Genomic DNA, 18,628 nt, shown 5'->3' with positions numbered 1-18,628 from the left:
CTTCCTGTGAAAATCCCACAACCTCAGACTAATCATGAGAAACATGTCAGACAAATCCCAATTAATGGACAGTAGACAACATGCCTGACCAGGACTGTTAGGTCATTAAAAAAAAAAAAAGTCTAAGAAACCGACAGCCTAAGGAAACACGATGACTAAAGGTAACGGTGGTATCCTAAATAGGATCCCAGAACAGATAAAGGACAACTAGGATAACATTTAAGGAAATCTGAATGAAATGTGGATTTTACTTAATAATTTATTGGTTTTGAAACATTCATTGTGACTAATATACCATCCTACTGTAAGGTGTTAATAATAGGGGAAACTAGATGTGGAGGTAGTCATGAGCTCTGCACTGTGATCATAGCATTTCTGTAACTCAAAAGTAAGTGTTAAAGACAGGCTAAAATTTAAAAACAGGCAAGTTGGGCATGGTGGTGAACACCTGCAATTCCAGCACTTGGGAGGCTGAGACAGGAGGGTGGTAGTGAGTTCAAGGACAGCCTGGGACAATATAGTAAGTTCAAGACCATACCGGAATACACAGAGAGACCCTGTCTACAAAAACCAAAAAGCGAACTAACAAAAAGTAACAAGAACAAACGAATCACACAGTGAAAAAAGTGCAATCACTTTACTGCCTGGGTTACCATGGAGCAGGTAGTGTGCTAAGTCTTTATTTTACTTTCCCATGAATCTGTTGGGTTTAAAATCAGCTTCGGTTGAAGCAGTACTGGGAAAGGGCTCGGTGCTCCTCACACAATTACGCGACCCCATCCTGCCTGGAAGATCCTGGATAAACACATGGCCCATACCATCACCCCCGAAGCTGTCACAATCCTTCGGTGAAGCTGATTGCTTTGATTATTCTGATTCTGCTACTGAAGAAAACAATCTTCAGAGCACCTTTCCAGACACCAGGCAGTTAGGAAGAGGAAGTGCAGAATGCAGATCTCCAATCCTTGAGCTCATTTTACCTCACTGCAGTTGGAAAACAGGCTAAAGTTTGGAGATGGTGATATATTTTCTAAAACCCCTTCAGGCTAGGGTTTTTTGTTGTTGTTTTGCATGGCTTTTTTTTTTTCTGTTTAGAGTTGAGTGGCTGTGAAGTTTTGTATATTTAGAAGTTTTCTATAATAAAGTTTTTAGAAATGTAAAAGACCAGAGTTAGGTTGCTTTGTCAGCTCCTGATAGACCAAATCAACTCAAGCCCCATGGAAGACAAGTGCTGAAGGGTTTGAGCTTTGGGACTTTAAAAAACAAGAAGGAACATTTGGGAATAGGGGATACAAAAAATCATATGCATGCTCAAGCAGCTTACAAAAAAAAAGGCACAAAAGAATGACTTGTTCCCTCTAGGTTTGGTACTCTCCTGCCAGATCCTTTAATTATGCTTCTATTCTTTTCCCCCCAATTTAATTCTCCCCAGACTTAAATAAAGAACAGATGATTCCTCGTAGAGGACTTAGTAAAACCGCATTTCCTAAGTTATTCTGCCAGTCTCAGCTTGTTCTCCAGTTCACAGCACAACCCTGGGTTATTAACCTCCTAGGAGGTTCAGTCTCAACTGTAACATAGTATTTAGAACATTTCCCACTCAATGGCCTCCCAAGAAAATGGAAAATATGGCAGGGTGATATCCATGAAGGCACTTGGAAAATATTGAAAGAGGGATGCCTTAGATCAGAGACATTATCACTGCAGCATTTCTCAACACCACCTGGCATTGTGGGTTATTATTGTCCAGGGCCATTGGCTGCCCTAGAATTAAAGCTGATATGGCCTTAATGACCCATGTGGCTGGGAAGGGACTGCAGATATTCAGCATCTCATGTTCTTCCTGGCTCTCCAAGATGTCTCCTGGTTGATTTGGTTATTTAGACACAACTTTCATCTCCTATCCTATTTTCAGTTTGCTCTGCTGCATCAGGAAAGAGTGTTTTGGGAAAGAAATATGGTCAGTCCTTTGTTATCCATGCCAAGTGCTGAAACATTAATTTCAAAAAGCAAATCATCTCAAGGTGTGTGCGTCATTTTAATTCAGCATTGTAGTAATAATGATAATAATAACAATAAATTTTATCTTCTTAATTTTGTTTTCCTTGGGCTAAGCTTTGCAAGATGAAAAGGAGCGGTGGCCCAGATAGATGTTAGGTTGGTTTGGGCAAAGTCAACTGGAGTTAGATCTGCCTCACGATTTTCCTCTTTTTGCTGTCACTTTGGAGGACTCTGGTAGACATTCTGGTGGCTCATGTGGCAGTCAAGTTCCCCTTTCTTGCCTCCTGGACACCACTGGTGTTCATCCACTGTATGTTCCCTTGAGGATACTGACCATGAAGTCTTCACCAATCATTCACGCATTCGCTTAATCAAGAAACAAAATCCAATTGACTCTTACATGCCAAGAACTTCTTAAGGATCAGGACTACAAAGACTAGAAATGTCCCCTAATGACGAGGTCTATGGTGGAAAACAGGCCAGTAAAACTGAGTGTGAGTCACGAGAGCATAATGGAAAGTCTCAGGAAAATGAGAAGGAGGATACCTTCCTAAGCCCAGAAAAGTCAGAAAAGACTTCTAAGAGTTGAAGTTTGCCCTTGGACTTGGAGGATAAGTGTGATTTTTCAATATGGATCGACACAGGTGAACATGGAAGTGGGAAAAAAACATTCTAGGACGAGGGTAGAATACGTGCAAAGCATAGAGGTGAAGAAAAGCAGTAGCATATTTGAGGAAGAACAAGCAGTTTCACGGGCAAAGTGGAGTGACAAGAGACGAGTTCAGGCAGGAATCTGGTGTGAGGTCCAACACTGGGTTTAGCCTGAAGGAGAAGAGGAACCACTTCAGAGAAGAGAAGCAGATTCTCATTTTAGAAAGAGCACTCTGGCAGAAATGTAGGGAACAGATCAGAGGAGCATGAGGTTGAAGGAAACTCATCCAGAATGGTTTGAGCTTCCTCTCAGTTACAGCACGGCCACTCTGCCCTCTACCTCTCCACAAAATACTCTTCAAGGCTCTTGGGAATATACTGGTTCACTTTAGATTTTAAGATTCATGAACATTTAAAAATCAGTATTGTTAATTTTTTTACCCCATGCAGTTGATGGTCTTATTGGAGGAGGCAGGCGATGGAACCACTGAGCTAAATCCCTGGCCCATGATGGTTTTATTAGAATGACATGAATTTAATGACAGACTGAGGCTTGCCCAGGTACTCTTGGCCATTTGAGAGCCAGGACTCAGTTTAGTGTTCTGTGTCCAGATGCTGGGATCTTTATAATGACAAGTTCACAAATCCTGCCATACATACACCCATGGTCTTCGGGTGGCTTATGGTGCTCTAGGTACCCTGTCAGTTAGCACCCTGTTAAAGGACAGGTAATCCATGGTACTTTGCTAGGGATGTTAAGGTAGACTTTTCCTCAAGGGGAATACACAGAGAACTCCAAACACGAAGAAAAGTCAAGGCTTACAACCAAGGAGAAGCATGGGAGTCTGCACGGAAGAACTACTAAGAGGAAACATCAAGACTGGGAGATTCTTACTGAAGTCATAGTGGAGAATAAGAAATTCAATCAGCTGTCAAAGGCGAGGAAGTTAAACTGGACCAAATGGGAAAGCAGAACCTAAGGTCAAGATCTCAATAGACTCGGAAGAACATGACTCAAGTCTGCTGAAAGAGAGTCCCAGGCACCCCGACCCCACTGCCTACCTTAGCCCTTCCCTCACTCCAAATGGAAATATCAGCTCAGGCCTCCTGCACCAATTTCTCTTCAGCTCAGGCCTTTGCTCTTCCCGTGGCTTCTGCCTGAAGGGCTTTTGCAGCAGGGATCTGAACAACCAGAGTCTTTTCCCTCTCAGGTACTCAAATAACCCCTTCTCCATGACACCTTTCCTAAGTTGCTGTGGTTAGGAGCGTACGTCCACCCCTGCCCTCAGACTCTCCATGGTGTTTTCCTTATTGATTCTTCTCTTAGAACTCATCGCTGTCTAACACACTGTATGTTTTCCTTCTATATTTTGTTTGTTGTCTGCTCCCTCCAAATGTCTTTACCATGAGCCAGGGACTGATGTTGGTCTTATTCATTGTCCCAACTCCAGTACCCGACAGAGCACCTGGTGTTTTGGAGGAGCTCACTCTTTGAATGAATTGGATGCCTGAATAAAGGTTTCTTAAATACCCTCAGGTCCCAATTATGCAAAGGATAATAATTCCCACTGATGGATGACCCATCCAACCTACTCATAATGTATTCAACCATGCTTTTTCTCAATATAGTAACAAAGGTATTCATTCGGAAGAACCATAAAATGTTTGTCTTCTATAAAAATATCATGGAGATTCATGGTCATAAGGGGTAGATGAGAGGCAGAGGCGCCCCCACAATACTGAGACAAAGATAGGATTTCTAGGATTCAATTGCTCCCCAAAAATTTCACATGTATAGAAGATCACCCATCATCATCACTCCGCCCTAACAGATAACTCAATGTGAATGGAAAACATGAAGAATGGGGCCATGCCCCTAGCAGGAACGCAATCTGTCTTAGCTCTTATTTTTCTCTCCCCTTTTCCTGACATTACACACAGTATCTTTGCAAGTGCGCCCCATGCTGTTCCGGAAACCTGCTGCTCCCTGCGCCTGGCATGTCCCCTTCCCCAACCCTGCCTCTGCACTGCGGCCCCCTCGCTTCTTGTCTCCTTGGTAATGGCCCACTCATATTTCAAGTCTCAGCTGAAATACTGCTTCTGCAGGGAGGACTTCTGGTTCCCCTGGGCAGTCAATCACTCCTGCCTGAGACAACAGCACCCAATATAAACACTGCATTATAATTGTTAATTTGTTCCCAGGCCCTTCTCCCCAGGAGACCGTAGGATTCTGGAGGGCAGAGACTTCCCTTATTCAGTCACTGCCTCAGTTATGATACAGTGCAGGACTGGGGAGGATGACAGAGGGCCACTGGCATTCCACACACTGTAAGCAAGGAAAAGAGCTGGGCTCCGCAGGAGGACAGGTAAACTTTACTTCCAGTGAACCTGACACACTCAAAAGAGCAGATAAGTAGAGGGTGATTCATTCACGTGTAAGCGTTATTCACCTGAGGGCAGAATTCACAGGTGCGTTTAAGTAATCAGTTGCTCTGGTGCTCTCAAAAGGAAGAGCCAGTTTTCAGACAGGTAGTTTGAACTCAGCTTAGAAGACACACAATTGTATTGCAAAAAGGAAGCGCCTGTGCTCAAAAGGTAGGTAAGTTTGCAGCACTTACTACTTTCCTACACACATTGTTGTGCCAAGCCACAGGTATCCATCTATACAGTGCTAAGGTCTACAGAAGCTCGGCAAGGTGTCCAATGTAGATTAAAGGAGTGGGGGCAGGGAAGCATCTCCCTGAGCAACAGGCAGTTTGGTTTTTATTCTTTCATTATATCATCCCAAATGCCTACAGCCTTCCCGGGAACATGGTTGATACCCACTAAATATTTGTTGAATAAGTGAGCCAACAAGGGACCCTACGACATCACTGGAGAGGTAACAAGATGGCGGAGACAAAACTAGTAATGTAGTTGGGAGGAATTCTTTAATAAGCCACTAAGTGTTGGTTGGATGGAAGACCCCAAGAGACATGCTCAGGGAACAACAGCTGGTGACCAAAGTGTCCCATCTGACAGAGTGTGGGCCTGGTTAACTCCAGAACTTTTGTTTCAGAAAGTCCAATGCACAGCTGCCACCTGGGCATAAAAGAAGGGCAGAAGCTTCCACCTCCTTGAATACTCAACTTCTTGTCTAAGGAACTAGTGAATATTTAAAGACCATTTGCTTATTAGAAAAATATTAGAGAGCTTGCAGCGACCACATGCTTCAGTTTTACCCTGATCATTGTTTGATCCAGGACCATTTTTAACAGCTAAAAATGCACGAAAGGTTTTCAAAGAATTCCTCCAAGTTATTCAGCAAGAAAAACTTCCCCTCAGTGGGGAAAGCACTTGAATATTTCATCTAGTGTCAGTAAAATGCCAGCTTGCATAAACTAGACACTTTCAGTGTAGATTATGACCATCCTAGAGAGAAATGATACACTTCTTCTCCAGACAGGAATTGGGGCTTGGAGGTAATATATAATTTGCTGAAGCTCTCCCAGCCCATTTGTCAGAGGCTGCCTGATTCCACAATGACCTGATATGTAGCTCACCAATGGGACTCAGAAAACACTGGTAAGATTTTTCAGAGAATCAAATACTTCCAGAGAGAGAACATTTTCCTGACCTCTTCCTTGGCTGACACAGATCAAGTGTAGTAAGAGTGGGCTGAAACAGAACAGCAAAGAACCTGTGGCCTCTCCCAGGAGATTGGAAAAGGCTCCAAAGCATATTTTCCCAAGTGCCCCTTAAGCCTAGGCAGTAGTCTGCTTTGACTTAAAGACTTCTGACTACAGTGAAAGTCTAAGTGATAATGAGCTGTGTAGCAGAATGAGAATGTGTTCTATTGCACTGAGCAGGCCCCTGATGGGAACAGCCCAACTCCTCTTGCAAAGCAGCTAGACTGCACAATGGCACTGTTTCTTGGAAAAATACCACCACCAAGACATAGCAGGGATGTAGGTGGCAATGGCACAGAATGTAAGAACACATCCGCATGGTCTATTTAAAATAGCAAAAGCAGCAGAAAGACACAAATGCTGTTAATTCTAACCCTGTGAAGCTAAAAACATTCCCCAGGTCCTCTTGGGAAACTGGTTTTCTTCACAAGAAGGAGGTGAACCAACTTCTCTGAGGTCAGTTTCATTTGGAAATGTTCCTGTTCTACTCGCTAATTGGCACATGGGAAGGGAAGCCATAATTTGAAGACACCTAGATAAAATGTAGACATTCGGAATGAGCTGTTTTTGAAAGGTCTTCCTCTGGGTAAATCTATTAATGAAACTCTGAGGCAGGAATTGAATTGAGAATGAAAAAAATATATACTTTAGGCTGCCCGGGTTCAGTCAGGAACTTCTACAGACTTTGGGCAAGGAAGCCCAGCCTTTCTCCTTCAGACTTCATCTGTAAAACGAGGTAGGAAAATTACCAACTTGTAAGGTGTTCCATAGTGATTAAACCAGGTAATCCATGTAAACTAGCACAGTGCCTGATCCAGAAGAAACACTCAACTGTTTATTTTTACTTCTAAAACCCAACCATAATTATGCACAAAACTCTAGGCTTTCTTAAGCATTGTTTATAAAAGTAAAGCTAAAAATTTTTTAAATCTAAAATTAAGTGAATGATTAAGCAAAATAAGTTGCATTTTCAGTTCTGAAAAATAATGCAGCTATTCAAAATTCTAGCTAAGTTGCTAGTGTGCATGAGGCCTTGGCTTCACCCTTAGCAAAAAAAGAAAGAAGAAAACAAAAGAGAAGAGATGAAAGAAAGAGAATAGAAAGAGAAAAAAGAAAAATCTGGCTATGAAACTGCATTTTAAAATCTTATAATAAATGGGGACAAAACAGTACTATTTAAAATTAGATATATAAAATTATAAAGTACTGCTCTGAGGGGTTCCATAGCTGAGAGGACAAACTTAAACCCCACCCCTAAATGTGGAACGCTTGCTGGCTCCCTTAGTGAAAAAAGAATTTGTAAGACGTGTCAGTAAGAGGCATGGCAAGGGTTTATTCGGCAAAGATTTTAGGGTACACTCAACAGTGGAATGCAGGTGCTCAGAGAAAAGAGAAGCACCATAATTTGGAATTGGGAATCATTATGTGTTTTTTGTTGTTGTTGTTCTTTTGAGACAGGGTTTCACTACATAGTTCAGGCTGGCCTCAAATTTGCATGGATCCTCCTACCTCAGCCTCCCAAGTGCTGGGATTGTAGGCTTGCACCACCACCCCCGGCTCATTATAGGTCTTTGATGGTGGAAATCTGTGGTCTTGGTTTGTGGGGAAGCTTGGGTGACCATGTGCTTCAGTTTTGCCTGGGTCATTGTTTGAGAGAAAAGATACACCCCTTCTATACACCCAGAGTGAGACTACATTCACAGAGGAAATCTTCATTTACGGGGAGGTTATCTGTTCGCAGGTGAAAGGAAATTGCCCAGGCTTATTTTGTCCTGGGAGAAGAGAGTCCGAAATAAACAAACAAACAAACAAACAAGCTGGGCTTGTGTCTGAAGCTGTAGTATTCATCTTAAATTTGATCGTTCTGGTCTCCTCTCTGCCTAAAAAAAAAATTTTTTTTTGGTTCTTCATCAACCCTCTTGCCTGTCCCCACCATGACTTTAATTCCTTATTCTGTGAAAAGGGCCTGATATTTTGTCTTCTTATTGTTTTAGGCTGAGGAAGGCATTCAATTCTACCTACCCAGTCTCACACTGACTGATTAAAAGGAGACAAAGGAAATGAGTTTGTTGTTTGATGAAGGATCTGGAAAAGAGAACAAAGATATTAGAAAGTCACTGATGCTTAAGCTTTATTTTATAACCTGTTTAAATAGGTTGGGGCCAGAAATTAATAGCATATTGATGAATAGTGGCTCTAAAAAAACGGTTGAAGTCAGTAGTATTTGGCATAACCCTTTTTATCTTTAATATTAACCTCTATTATTGAGATGTTTTCTAAATGTAACAGATGGGGTTTAAGAGCACAGACTCCTCCTCCCTATTTTGTCAATAAAAAATTAAATGTCTTCCTATTTTAATTGTAACAGTGGCGAATGAACATACTAAGTAAAAATATCTATTTTCTTGACCATTGGGCCATTAAATATATAGGGCTCTATTTTGTAGACTTGAAGACCTTTTGTAATGATTGGCCCTAGATAATATAAATGTATAGAGTGTGAAGTAGGTAACAAATAACACAAAAGTAATAACGATTAGCAGCTACAGTATTTATACTGCCATTTTTATTTTATAGACATACTTATACAAAAAGCTAAATCTTTACTCGAGAGACACTTGAAAGTATACTCAAATACCATAACTGGAGTATATTAAAAGAGGTGGGAGGACAGATTTTTGGAATAGCTAGTGAGACTGGTAATCAAAAGTTGTTATGGCTGTTAAGTTATAGGAACGGCTAGAGGCTGCCAGCATGGGCTGGTGTAGTATTTGGAGCCCCTTTTTATAGCTAGCCTAGCTTTTAATTTAGTATTCCTATTCCTATCTAACTATAAAATTTTGATTATACTTTTGTGCTGGGTGTTTTAAGACCAGATTAAAGTGAGAACTACGTTAATTGAAATTACTTTCTCTATTTGTGAGGGTCTGCTAAGGCTCCTCAGGGGTTATTTTTGTGGCTGTATGAAGAGCCTCTTATCTCCTCCACAATCTTTTTTTGTTTTATCACGGTCTTCTGCCAGGTTGAGTCACAATCTCACTGGACCATATGGTTTCCCGTGAAAGCATGGGGACTTTCCAGTTTTTAGTGATCCTCCTTTTTGCACAGTATACACTGGTGGACTTCTGTCCTCTGGGGTCCAACAATCTACCTGCTTGGGAGGTTGGATAACTCATCAGAGCTGTAGAATCTTTTTAGAGGGGTCCCATTACTCCCTGGTTGACCTTGGAGGGCAAGGGCCAAAATACTGGCTGTCCTCTTAAGTCATCTTTTTTTTTAGGTTTGATCTCCAAGACTTTTTAAATTGTTGAACATCCAGGATGTCAGTTACACCAATACTAAATTGGAAACAGTGGGTTTAACTATCATAATTTCATCTGGATATCAAGCACTTTGAAATACAAAGCATCGCCAGAGAACTGCTGGGATTTTTTTGTTTATTTTTACCAACTAAGGTTGTACAAAATCAAATTTTTGTAGAATGTTAACAGATAACAGTTAAAGATGTCCAACATGCCTTCAACACAGCTTCCCTGTGCACTTCTGGAAAGAGAGCAAAAGAAAAAAGAGAAAAGATAGGATCCTATTTAGATCAGTGAGGTCAGGCTATGTGCACAGCCCACTGAATGCCTGGGTCACCCTATGTGTGTAGACTTCCACTTCCCAGAGTCAGAACTGCTCAGGGTAGCAGATTTTCCATTATTCCAGAGTCAGAATCACCTACACTTGGCAGCTCTGCCATTACCCCAGAACTGGAACTGCCCAGAGGGGCAGCTCTACTCTGCTTTTCATCATCCACTGGTCCAGGCATCCCTGCTAGTCATGTAGAAATGTGTTGCTCATGTCTGGAACAAGCATCCTTGTCCCTGGCATATAGCTAACCCCAACTTCAACAGGTCAGGAAAGAATGAAAAGGCAGTGTACACAACAGCAGGACTTTACTAAAAATTTACCCCAGACATCTTTCTATCTAGGGGCTTGTAACATACACTAGGAAGTTATAGGAGGTTTAAAGTCTGATTGTCACTTAGCAACTACAAATCACACAGCAACTTGAGCCCCAAATGATCATAATACCAGAACCAAATAAGGTGAAGGGAGGAAGCAAGCTAATATTAAAGTCAACCCCAAGAGGCCCCTGGAAAATAAAATTCCTATAGGAAGTGCTCAACAGGAAGCCCCGGGACCCAAGGAAGGCATGGTAAACAGCTGAGAAAGCTGATGTAGGGCCCTTTCTTTGTCTCTTTTCTTTTTATCTTACCTCATTATGAAAGGCATCTTTAAGACTTTTAAAAACCATGTCCTGTAAATAGGGGGACAAAAGATGAACAAGAAGTATATGAAAACATTCTAGGATGAATTTTCTTTTCTCTATTTTCCAAATAATTTTATATGTAATTTTTAGGGTAAAATATGCGAAATAATACTAAAATTATTTTAGTTATTGCTTTTTATTATAATCTGCTTAAAGGCTCAAGGGGTACAGAACTGAGTGTCATTTCTGTTTAGTTTATGTTCAGAAAGGCAGAACTAGAGGAAAATTGGGTAAGCAAAATAATTTTCCAAGCTTCTAAATTGTTAATTTTATAAAAGCTTCAATAAATAAGATTGACTTTTTCTTAGAGCACAATGTCTAATATTCACACCCTAGTTTCTCATCAACTTTCCTGTGGTTGCCACAAATGTCCCAAAAAGGCCAACTCTTGATCCAGCTAGTCCTTAAGAGCCTAGGTTGGTACCCGTGATGCAGAAGATGAACTCAGTCACTCTCCTCATCACCACGTCTACTTTACTCTTCATCTACCGAACTATCTTTACACAGAACTATCTTTACCTGGACCCCAGTGCTATGCTAGAAGATGGGAAAAGGAGCAGGAGAGACTCATCCATGCTTGAAAGAATTGGGTCCCAGAATCACAGAGGGAGACAGTAAAACTACCAACGCAACGTGACAGGACTATCAACACCATGGAATCAAAGAGGAAGGCCACTAATCATGCACGGGGCTTGGCACCGTATAGGGACTCGGCCTATGGCAGAGATATGGAATGAGCACGTTTGCCAGGTAAGAGAGATTTGGGTTAAGAATATTTTGTACCTGAGCAACAGCAGGTACACAAGGACAGTTAAGACAATGTGAGGGCACAAGGTATGGGGAAGGTGGATGAGAAACTTCAACAGGGCTCATGTGTGGGGGGTGGTTCAGCTGGATGGAGTGGAGATCACAAGTAATCAGCATGTGATAGTCCACACTGAGGCATGTAGCAGTCTCACAGGCTAATAATCAATGGAAGTTTTGAAGCAGGGAAGACACGGTTTTATTTTAGGAAGACAATGCTGGTAGTGGTGTGGAAGATGAGCTTGTATGAGGGGTAAGCGGTGGCGGGGATACAAATGAGGAGGTAGCTGCAGTAGTCCGCAGACTGCTAATAAGGGCATTTCAAGGCCTTGCAGTGGGAAAGGAAGCGAGGGATGTGCTCAAGAAGGACTCACGAAGGCAGAGGTAACAGCTCCGGCTGACTTGCTGGATCTGGGGAACACGAGAAGAAAAATCAAAGATGGATGGCTGTGGCCATGCTATTAAGATGAGAAATGTTAGGGAAATGTACTTGATAATAGAACACGAAGAGACAATGACCTCAGTTTATATAGGATGAGGAAAATATGCCTGGAGGTATTCAGGCACTTGATAAAAAGGGTCTGATCTTAGACAGTTTTAGACTGCCACTAGCAACGGGGAAGGAGGTGGCCTCACACAGTGGGAGGATGCTTCAGTTACGGACGATGTCACCCTGGTGAACTACAGGAATGATAGTCAGTCTTAGGAATAACAAGCCAACCCCCAAAAGCCAACTGGATGGAGATCGGTCTGAGCCTCTGAACTGCATGAACAGAGTTTTCTCTCCCGTGTCTATACCAGGCGAATTTTCATTTCAAGTTTTTTTTGCTTCTGCTTTGTGTTTAGAAATGCAGTGGTATATGACTAACAGGGAGGTTTGAAACTGGTGAGACTCTGATTCCTCCCAGCCCTTTGATTTAGGATGGGCAATTAAATCTCTAGCCCTTGTTTCCTGCACTGTGGAAGAGGGAAGATCATTAGCTGACACTCAGAGCGGCTAGACTTACAGCAGGCTGTATGTCTGGTTGGCTATATAAATCCTGAAACTCAGCCTTACAGTTTATCATACATGTAAACCAAAGGGCTTCTCTTGGTAGGGACATGTCATTTATTTCATTTAAAATCTTCAGGCCCCACTCTGATGTTTTAAGTTGATAATATGTCTTGAGCTGGCTCTGGCATTTCAATTATCAAAAGCAGAACAGCAAATTGTAAGTGAAAGAGTGTATTTGTTTTTCTTTCCATTCTGATTTTTAAAAAAGAGTACATTACTTATAAATGCTAGATGAATTCGAGTTCTCAAAAATGCATTATTATTTCCAGTCATCTGATTGAGACACAGTGGAATAAATCCAAATAAAATTTTATTTTACTCTACAGCACAATATTTTACATACATTTTAGTGGTTTTGACAGTGTTACCTTTGAGTAGACTTTCAATGAATCCACAAAAAGTCAGCATAATAAAAGGAAAATATGCACAATAAAACGACAGGCACCCAGATGTTCAGAATCATGCATACAGGGCCGACGTAACTGGTGTCATCCCTAGGCATCTTGGAATTCACCACGAAGCGTCAGTTCTTCTGCTCCTCATTCCCCTACAACTCACCAGAGTTCTAAATACACGCATCAAATAAATTACCTCTTAAAGCTGCATCAGTACAATTTTTCAGTTAACAAGCTTATTGTGAACTGGCAATTCCAGTGAGCAAGCCCATGACTAGAAAAACAGGCAACATGGGCACCTGATCTAAAGGCGAGGTTATTTCATTTCTTAAAACACCGACAAGAGCGATTAATCAATAAAGCCACTAATATGTTAATCTTAATATAAGACAATGAGGGAAAAACCAAAAATAATATATACATATATAAATACCACTCCACTGAGTCAGGATGTAACTCATGGACTACAGACATGAGTTTCTACTTGTCACTGCTTTAAATATTTTTCTGTTACAAACAGAACAGAAAGCATTATACTGAGAAATGCAGAAGAAAGGCAGGAATGTGAATTTATGCATCTAGCCCCACAATTTAAAATGATTATCAAACAGGTTCTATAAAGCCAAGTGACAATGACTTCACCACTGGGCACCAAACAGGCAAAAAAACAACTATTCATTGCGACCCCTAATGGTCAGCAGATGGCTACCCCAATAAGACTATCGTAATACAGACGCATTATTCACCCCCTACAGAAAGAGACCCTGAAGAAAACATGGCAAAGGCATAGAGAAAAGTTGGATCTTTTGAAAAAGTGAATGATATCAAAATACTTTTCCATCCCTGGTAAACCAAACTAGGTCCTGTATATGGCCCAAAGCAGCACTGAATTCAGAGTTAGAGGTTGGCAGAAAAGTTTGGAAAACTACAGTTTTTAAAAATTGGCAATTTCTCCACATTTAATAAAACTGTCAGAAGAGGTATAATGTTTTTCACTTGTGGAATGTTGATCGCCTGCTGCGAAAATTCACAACATGAATGAGGAGTACAGAGATTTGCTTCAATGGAATATTTTTTCAAAAATTTACAAAAACCTAAAGTTTCTATTTAAAAAATAACCATGTTATGCCAAGATGAAACATGGTAGAGTAGTGTAAGCTCTCTCCACGATTCTTTAACAGTGAATGGGAAAGTGATAGAAACAACTTTTTCTCTTAAAAAGGAAGTTCACCTATTGCACTGACTTTTACATCCTCACCTAGTAATTTAGAAAAATCATGTAGCAAAATCTGTAAAATTAAAATACAAAATTCTGGTTTGTAAACATCAGCTGGCCAAATCTATCCAGAGTCCTTCATGACAGTGGGACGTGGGACGGAATGAGTAATTAATTCTCTGCTTTATTTGTTAGCTGGGGGCGGGTGGGGGGTCCCTGGAACACAGCTTTTACACTTTCACAGTAATTATAGTCAAAAGACATAAAGAAAGTCAGTGCAGTCGCTTCATTTTTTTTTTCCCTGTGCAATTTTCAGCTCTCACCCACTCCCAAGTGCCATAACTGAGATAATACTGGCTTGGAGACCTAGTGCACACTGGTCACAGATGGCGCATGAAGTCTGTGGGACTTCGGTAAAGGTATTTCCAAATGGCATAGTAATGCACTGCAGCTGCCGTGGCCACGAACAGGTGCCAGATGGCATGGGCAAACGGAATGATGCCATCACTCTTGAAGAACACGACTCCCAAGCAATAGATTAGGCCCCCACAGGCAAGCTCATGAAGTCCGTCAGTGTTGTTCTGTCAACAGAGGAAAAAATAAAAAGTCTGATGTTACTGTGATGTGACGAGCTACAGATGTAAATGGCATTCCTTAGTCTCCTGAATTTCAGCTCAGTACGACCAGAATGCTCATCTGAAAATATCAACCCAACAGAAAAGTCTCTCAGCCTTGACCTGGATTCCCCTTAGAACATTACAACCACACACTACAAAGAGCACATTCCGCTCGTTCAGTGCATGCTCAAGCAGACTGCAATCAACAGAGGCTTAGAAGATCACTTTAATGAAGTGCAGTTCTTGCTTCTCAACGTCCCCTTTACAAGCTTCCTCCTCTAGACAGGCAGGCTCAAACTACTCCACTTATAATTTACATCTCAGCTGGGGTTGTTACTTCCCTTGGACCTCTTCAACCACTGTTCTACAATGATTGCTTTTCCAGACTTCCTGGCTTGTGTGAGCTTATAGCTTCCTTATGGCTGACACAGGAAAATCATAGCTCAAAAGAGACATCCAAGGTCACAGGTATTTCCCTAACCTCCTAGATTTCTCCAGGCCTTTTTGTCTTTGAGCTGAGCAGGAAGTTAACAGTCTTCTGTGTTTTTTGGCAGAAATAATTTTTTAAGGCTGTTCTTGGTTTTGTGAATCTAGGTTCACCTGTAAGATTAAAGCGTCTTGTATGAATGAGAGGGCAAAGAAAAGAGGCAGTGCTTGGAAGCTGACCAAGAAATAAGCAAGGGCCCTGATCTCTGAGGACCAGCAACAGAAAGACCACAGGCTCTGCAGGCCTGGCACTAATTACAGTAGCCTCATGAGCCTTGCAGCAGATCCCTATGGCCAAGCAAGAGCAAAGGGGAACCGGACTCAGCCATACGCTTTGAATGGGCCATGGGCCTGGGCTGAAAGCAGTAACAATTGATGAGCAAGAGCTAAGGATCAGGTGTGAGCATCGGTATTATCTTAACACGCATATGAAGGGGTAAAAGGTTTTTATAAGAACAAAAGAAGGGGAAGAAGCCAACCCATGTTGACTGATCAGATTTCTCATCCTTAGCAACAATGGATTTCAGGCAGACTTTTTAAAAATGAAATTTAAAAATTAATATACCATAGACATTTATTACTTCCAAAAGGTAACACAGCAACAAATACCCATTACACAAATTTTCTGTGCACATTAGGAACACCTTTCTAGGAGAGGGTTAAGATTTTCATCAGATTCTCCAAGGGGTGCAGGACTCGAAGTAGTAAGATGATTTACTAACACAACCATCTTATTGCAGAGAGGAGGAAACTTGGGCCAGAGCAGTGAAGTGAGGTGAGCAAAGTCACAAAGGGTCACTGTCCCACTCTGGGAAACACCACTGTGATGCTGGCTAGGTTTCGACAGACACCACCTTTTCTTTGTTAAAAGAAGCAGGCGACTAAATCAAATACACAAGTCGGTTCTGACAAACACACAAGCTGTTAATAGTCTTTTGAAAACTAACAGTTATTTGTAAAATAGTCTTTCTTCACTGTCTATGTCACTATTGTTAGAAGTATCAGGCACCATTTGAAGCACTTTCCTGTGTCTACTCATCTTAATGTCCTCAACCACCCTAATTTAGGTCCTGCTATCATCTCCATTCTACAGATGCGAAAAACAAAAACGCGGAGAGGTTCAGGAACATGCTCAAGGACACATAGCTTCCAAGTGTAAGAATCAAGATTTGAATGAAGGTGGTCTGGTTTCTGAACTTTTATTTGGTGGAGCTGGGGGGGAAGGTATTAAAAAGTTGACCGATTTAAAAAGTAATGCACAGCTCTCGGGCAAACAGTATGACTTGATAAATGTACACATCCACATAACCCCAACACCCCTAAAGTTCTCTGGAGTCCCTTTCCACCGCCGGACACCCCCAGCACCCGAGGTAACCACTGTTTTTACCACTGTCACCCAGACCACGTCCATCTGTTCTGGAACTTCCCCTAATATACACCATACATGCATTTCTGCGACTGGCTTCTCTTCCACTCAGCCTAACACTTTCGCAGATCCACGCACGTTCTACTGCACAGGTACTGATTCCACTTTCTTGCTCAGTAGTCCATTGACTTATGCAACAGAATTCATTAACTGTTTCTCGTTGAGGCCTTCGATGAATACCATGTTTACCTTATTTTACAAGTCTTTTTTGTAGATGTATGTTTTCATTTGTTGGGCACTGCCTACTGAGCCACTGAATCAATGTATGTTTAAATGTATAACTAAGCAATATTCCGAAATAGTTCTCTTTTGGATTTGCCCCAACCATAGATGAGGCAGTTTCCATTACTTCACACCCTTGCTAGTGCTGGAGTTTTCTGTCTTTTCAATTGTAATCATTCTCCAGGGCGTGCAGTGGTAGCTCACTGGGGTTACAGTTTTCATTATCTTGGATGGCTAATGACACTGAGCATCTCTGCAAAGGTCTACTGGATGCTTGTGCATCTTTCTTTGTGAAATGTTCACATATTTTAACCATTTTTATAGGATTATCCTTTTATCGCTTCTCGGCCCTTTGGCTAAGATCAAGAGTAGGATCATCCCTTTATTATTGACTTAGAGATATATATGTAAAGCACACAAACACACACAGTTTAAGCATGTGTTCTTTGTCATCTATAACAAGAGTGAATGCTTCCTCTCACAGTCCAGCTTGCCAATTCATTTTAAGAGTGTCTTCTGATGAGCAAAACTTTTAAAGTCCAACGTATGTTACTCTTGTGGCCCAAGAAACTTGTGCCTATCCCCAAACTGGGATGATAGGATGCATTCCTGTGCTTCCGAAAGTTCTAGACTTTTTATAGTTTGGGCTTTATAGTTAGGTCTTTGAGCCACTCAAACGGATGTTTGTGTATGGTGTGAAACTGAATTTCACATTTGTCCCATACCATTTCTGGGAAAAACTTCCAATCTCCTGCTGAATTAATTTAACTCTAAATATATGCAAATGGAATTCCTTCTTTTAACCTTGTATCCTACCACCTTGCTAAATTTGCTTTGGTTCTAGTAATCTTTTGTAGGTCTCTTAAGATTTCCTATATATACATGGTATTATTTTTACCTTAAACATCTGATAGATTTTATCAGTGAACCTATTAAGGCCTGGGGTTATCTTTGTAGGAAGCTTTTGGTTATAGATTTAATTTCTTGGAAAGATACATGACTAGCCAGATCTTCTTTCTTCTTGAGTCTTCTGTAGGGCAAAGTGTCTTTTGAGAAATCTGTCCATTTCATCAAAGTTGATTTTTTTTGTTAGAAAGTTGATTTAATGTGCTATCTTCTTTTTACTTTGAATATTTGTGGGATCTACAGTGATCTCCCCCGATTTATTCTTCACAATGGTATTTTATGCTTTCTGTTTCTTAGTCTACCTAAGTGTTACGACCTGTAATATTTTCAAAGAACTTCTACTTCCACTGGCTTATTCATTTTCTATTTTACTGACTTCCATTCTTTCTTTCCTTACTGCTATTTATTTTGGGGGTAATTTGTTCTTTCTTAGTAGCACACAGCAGAATTTTTCTTCTTTTCTAATTTCTTCTCTCATTGTGTTAGAGTTCTTGAGAGAAATAGAACCAATAGGATACATGTGCATCCTTGTATGTTTGAGTGTGTGTACTGGTTTAGGGGTGCTGGCACACACCTATAATCTCAGCACTCAGGAGGCTGAGGCAGCAGGATTCTTGTGTGTTCAAAGCCAGCAATGGGATACATAGTGAGTATGTATAAAAAAAAAGCAAGAAGAAGGGAGGGAGGGAGGGAGTGAAAGGGAGAAGGAATGAGAAGGAAGAGAAAGGGGGAAAGGGGGTGGAGGAGGGAGGAAGGAAGGGCAAGTCTGAGTCCTGCAGGTGGGCTGCGGACAGGAGGCCCAGGGAAGGGCTGATGTTGTGGCAGTCTAGAAGCAAAAACCCTCCCGGGGGGGGGGGGTCGGCTCAG

The 18,628-nt window shown here is 41.3% G+C and overlaps 1 protein-coding gene across 4 annotated transcripts in view; it reads right to left on the bottom strand.

Annotated features, from left to right (window-relative positions):
- Positions 1-18,628, bottom strand: part of Mmd (monocyte to macrophage differentiation associated) — an 83,972-nt gene that overhangs the window by 43,115 nt on the left and 22,229 nt on the right. Inside the window, exon 7 of one of the 4 annotated variants that reach the window (XM_010620209.3) lies at positions 11,168-11,850. The exons of 2 other annotated variants lie outside the window; for them this stretch is intronic. In XM_010620209.3, the coding sequence (XP_010618511.1) occupies positions 11,761-11,850 (90 nt within the window). In that variant the 3' untranslated portion in view covers positions 11,168-11,760. Of the gene's footprint in view, positions 1-11,167; positions 11,851-13,566; positions 14,686-18,628 lie in introns of those variants that run through there. One more of the 4 variants, XM_010620207.3, reaches the window with a different exon arrangement.

The sequence above is a fragment of the Fukomys damarensis genome, unplaced genomic scaffold (genome assembly GCF_012274545.1).
Source record: "Fukomys damarensis isolate Sample0158 unplaced genomic scaffold, DMR_v1.0_HiC HiC_scaffold_13, whole genome shotgun sequence".
Lineage (NCBI taxonomy): Eukaryota > Metazoa > Chordata > Mammalia > Rodentia > Bathyergidae > Fukomys > Fukomys damarensis.
Note: the sequence above shows the minus strand (reverse complement) of the source record. Positions and strands in the feature narration are given on the sequence as shown.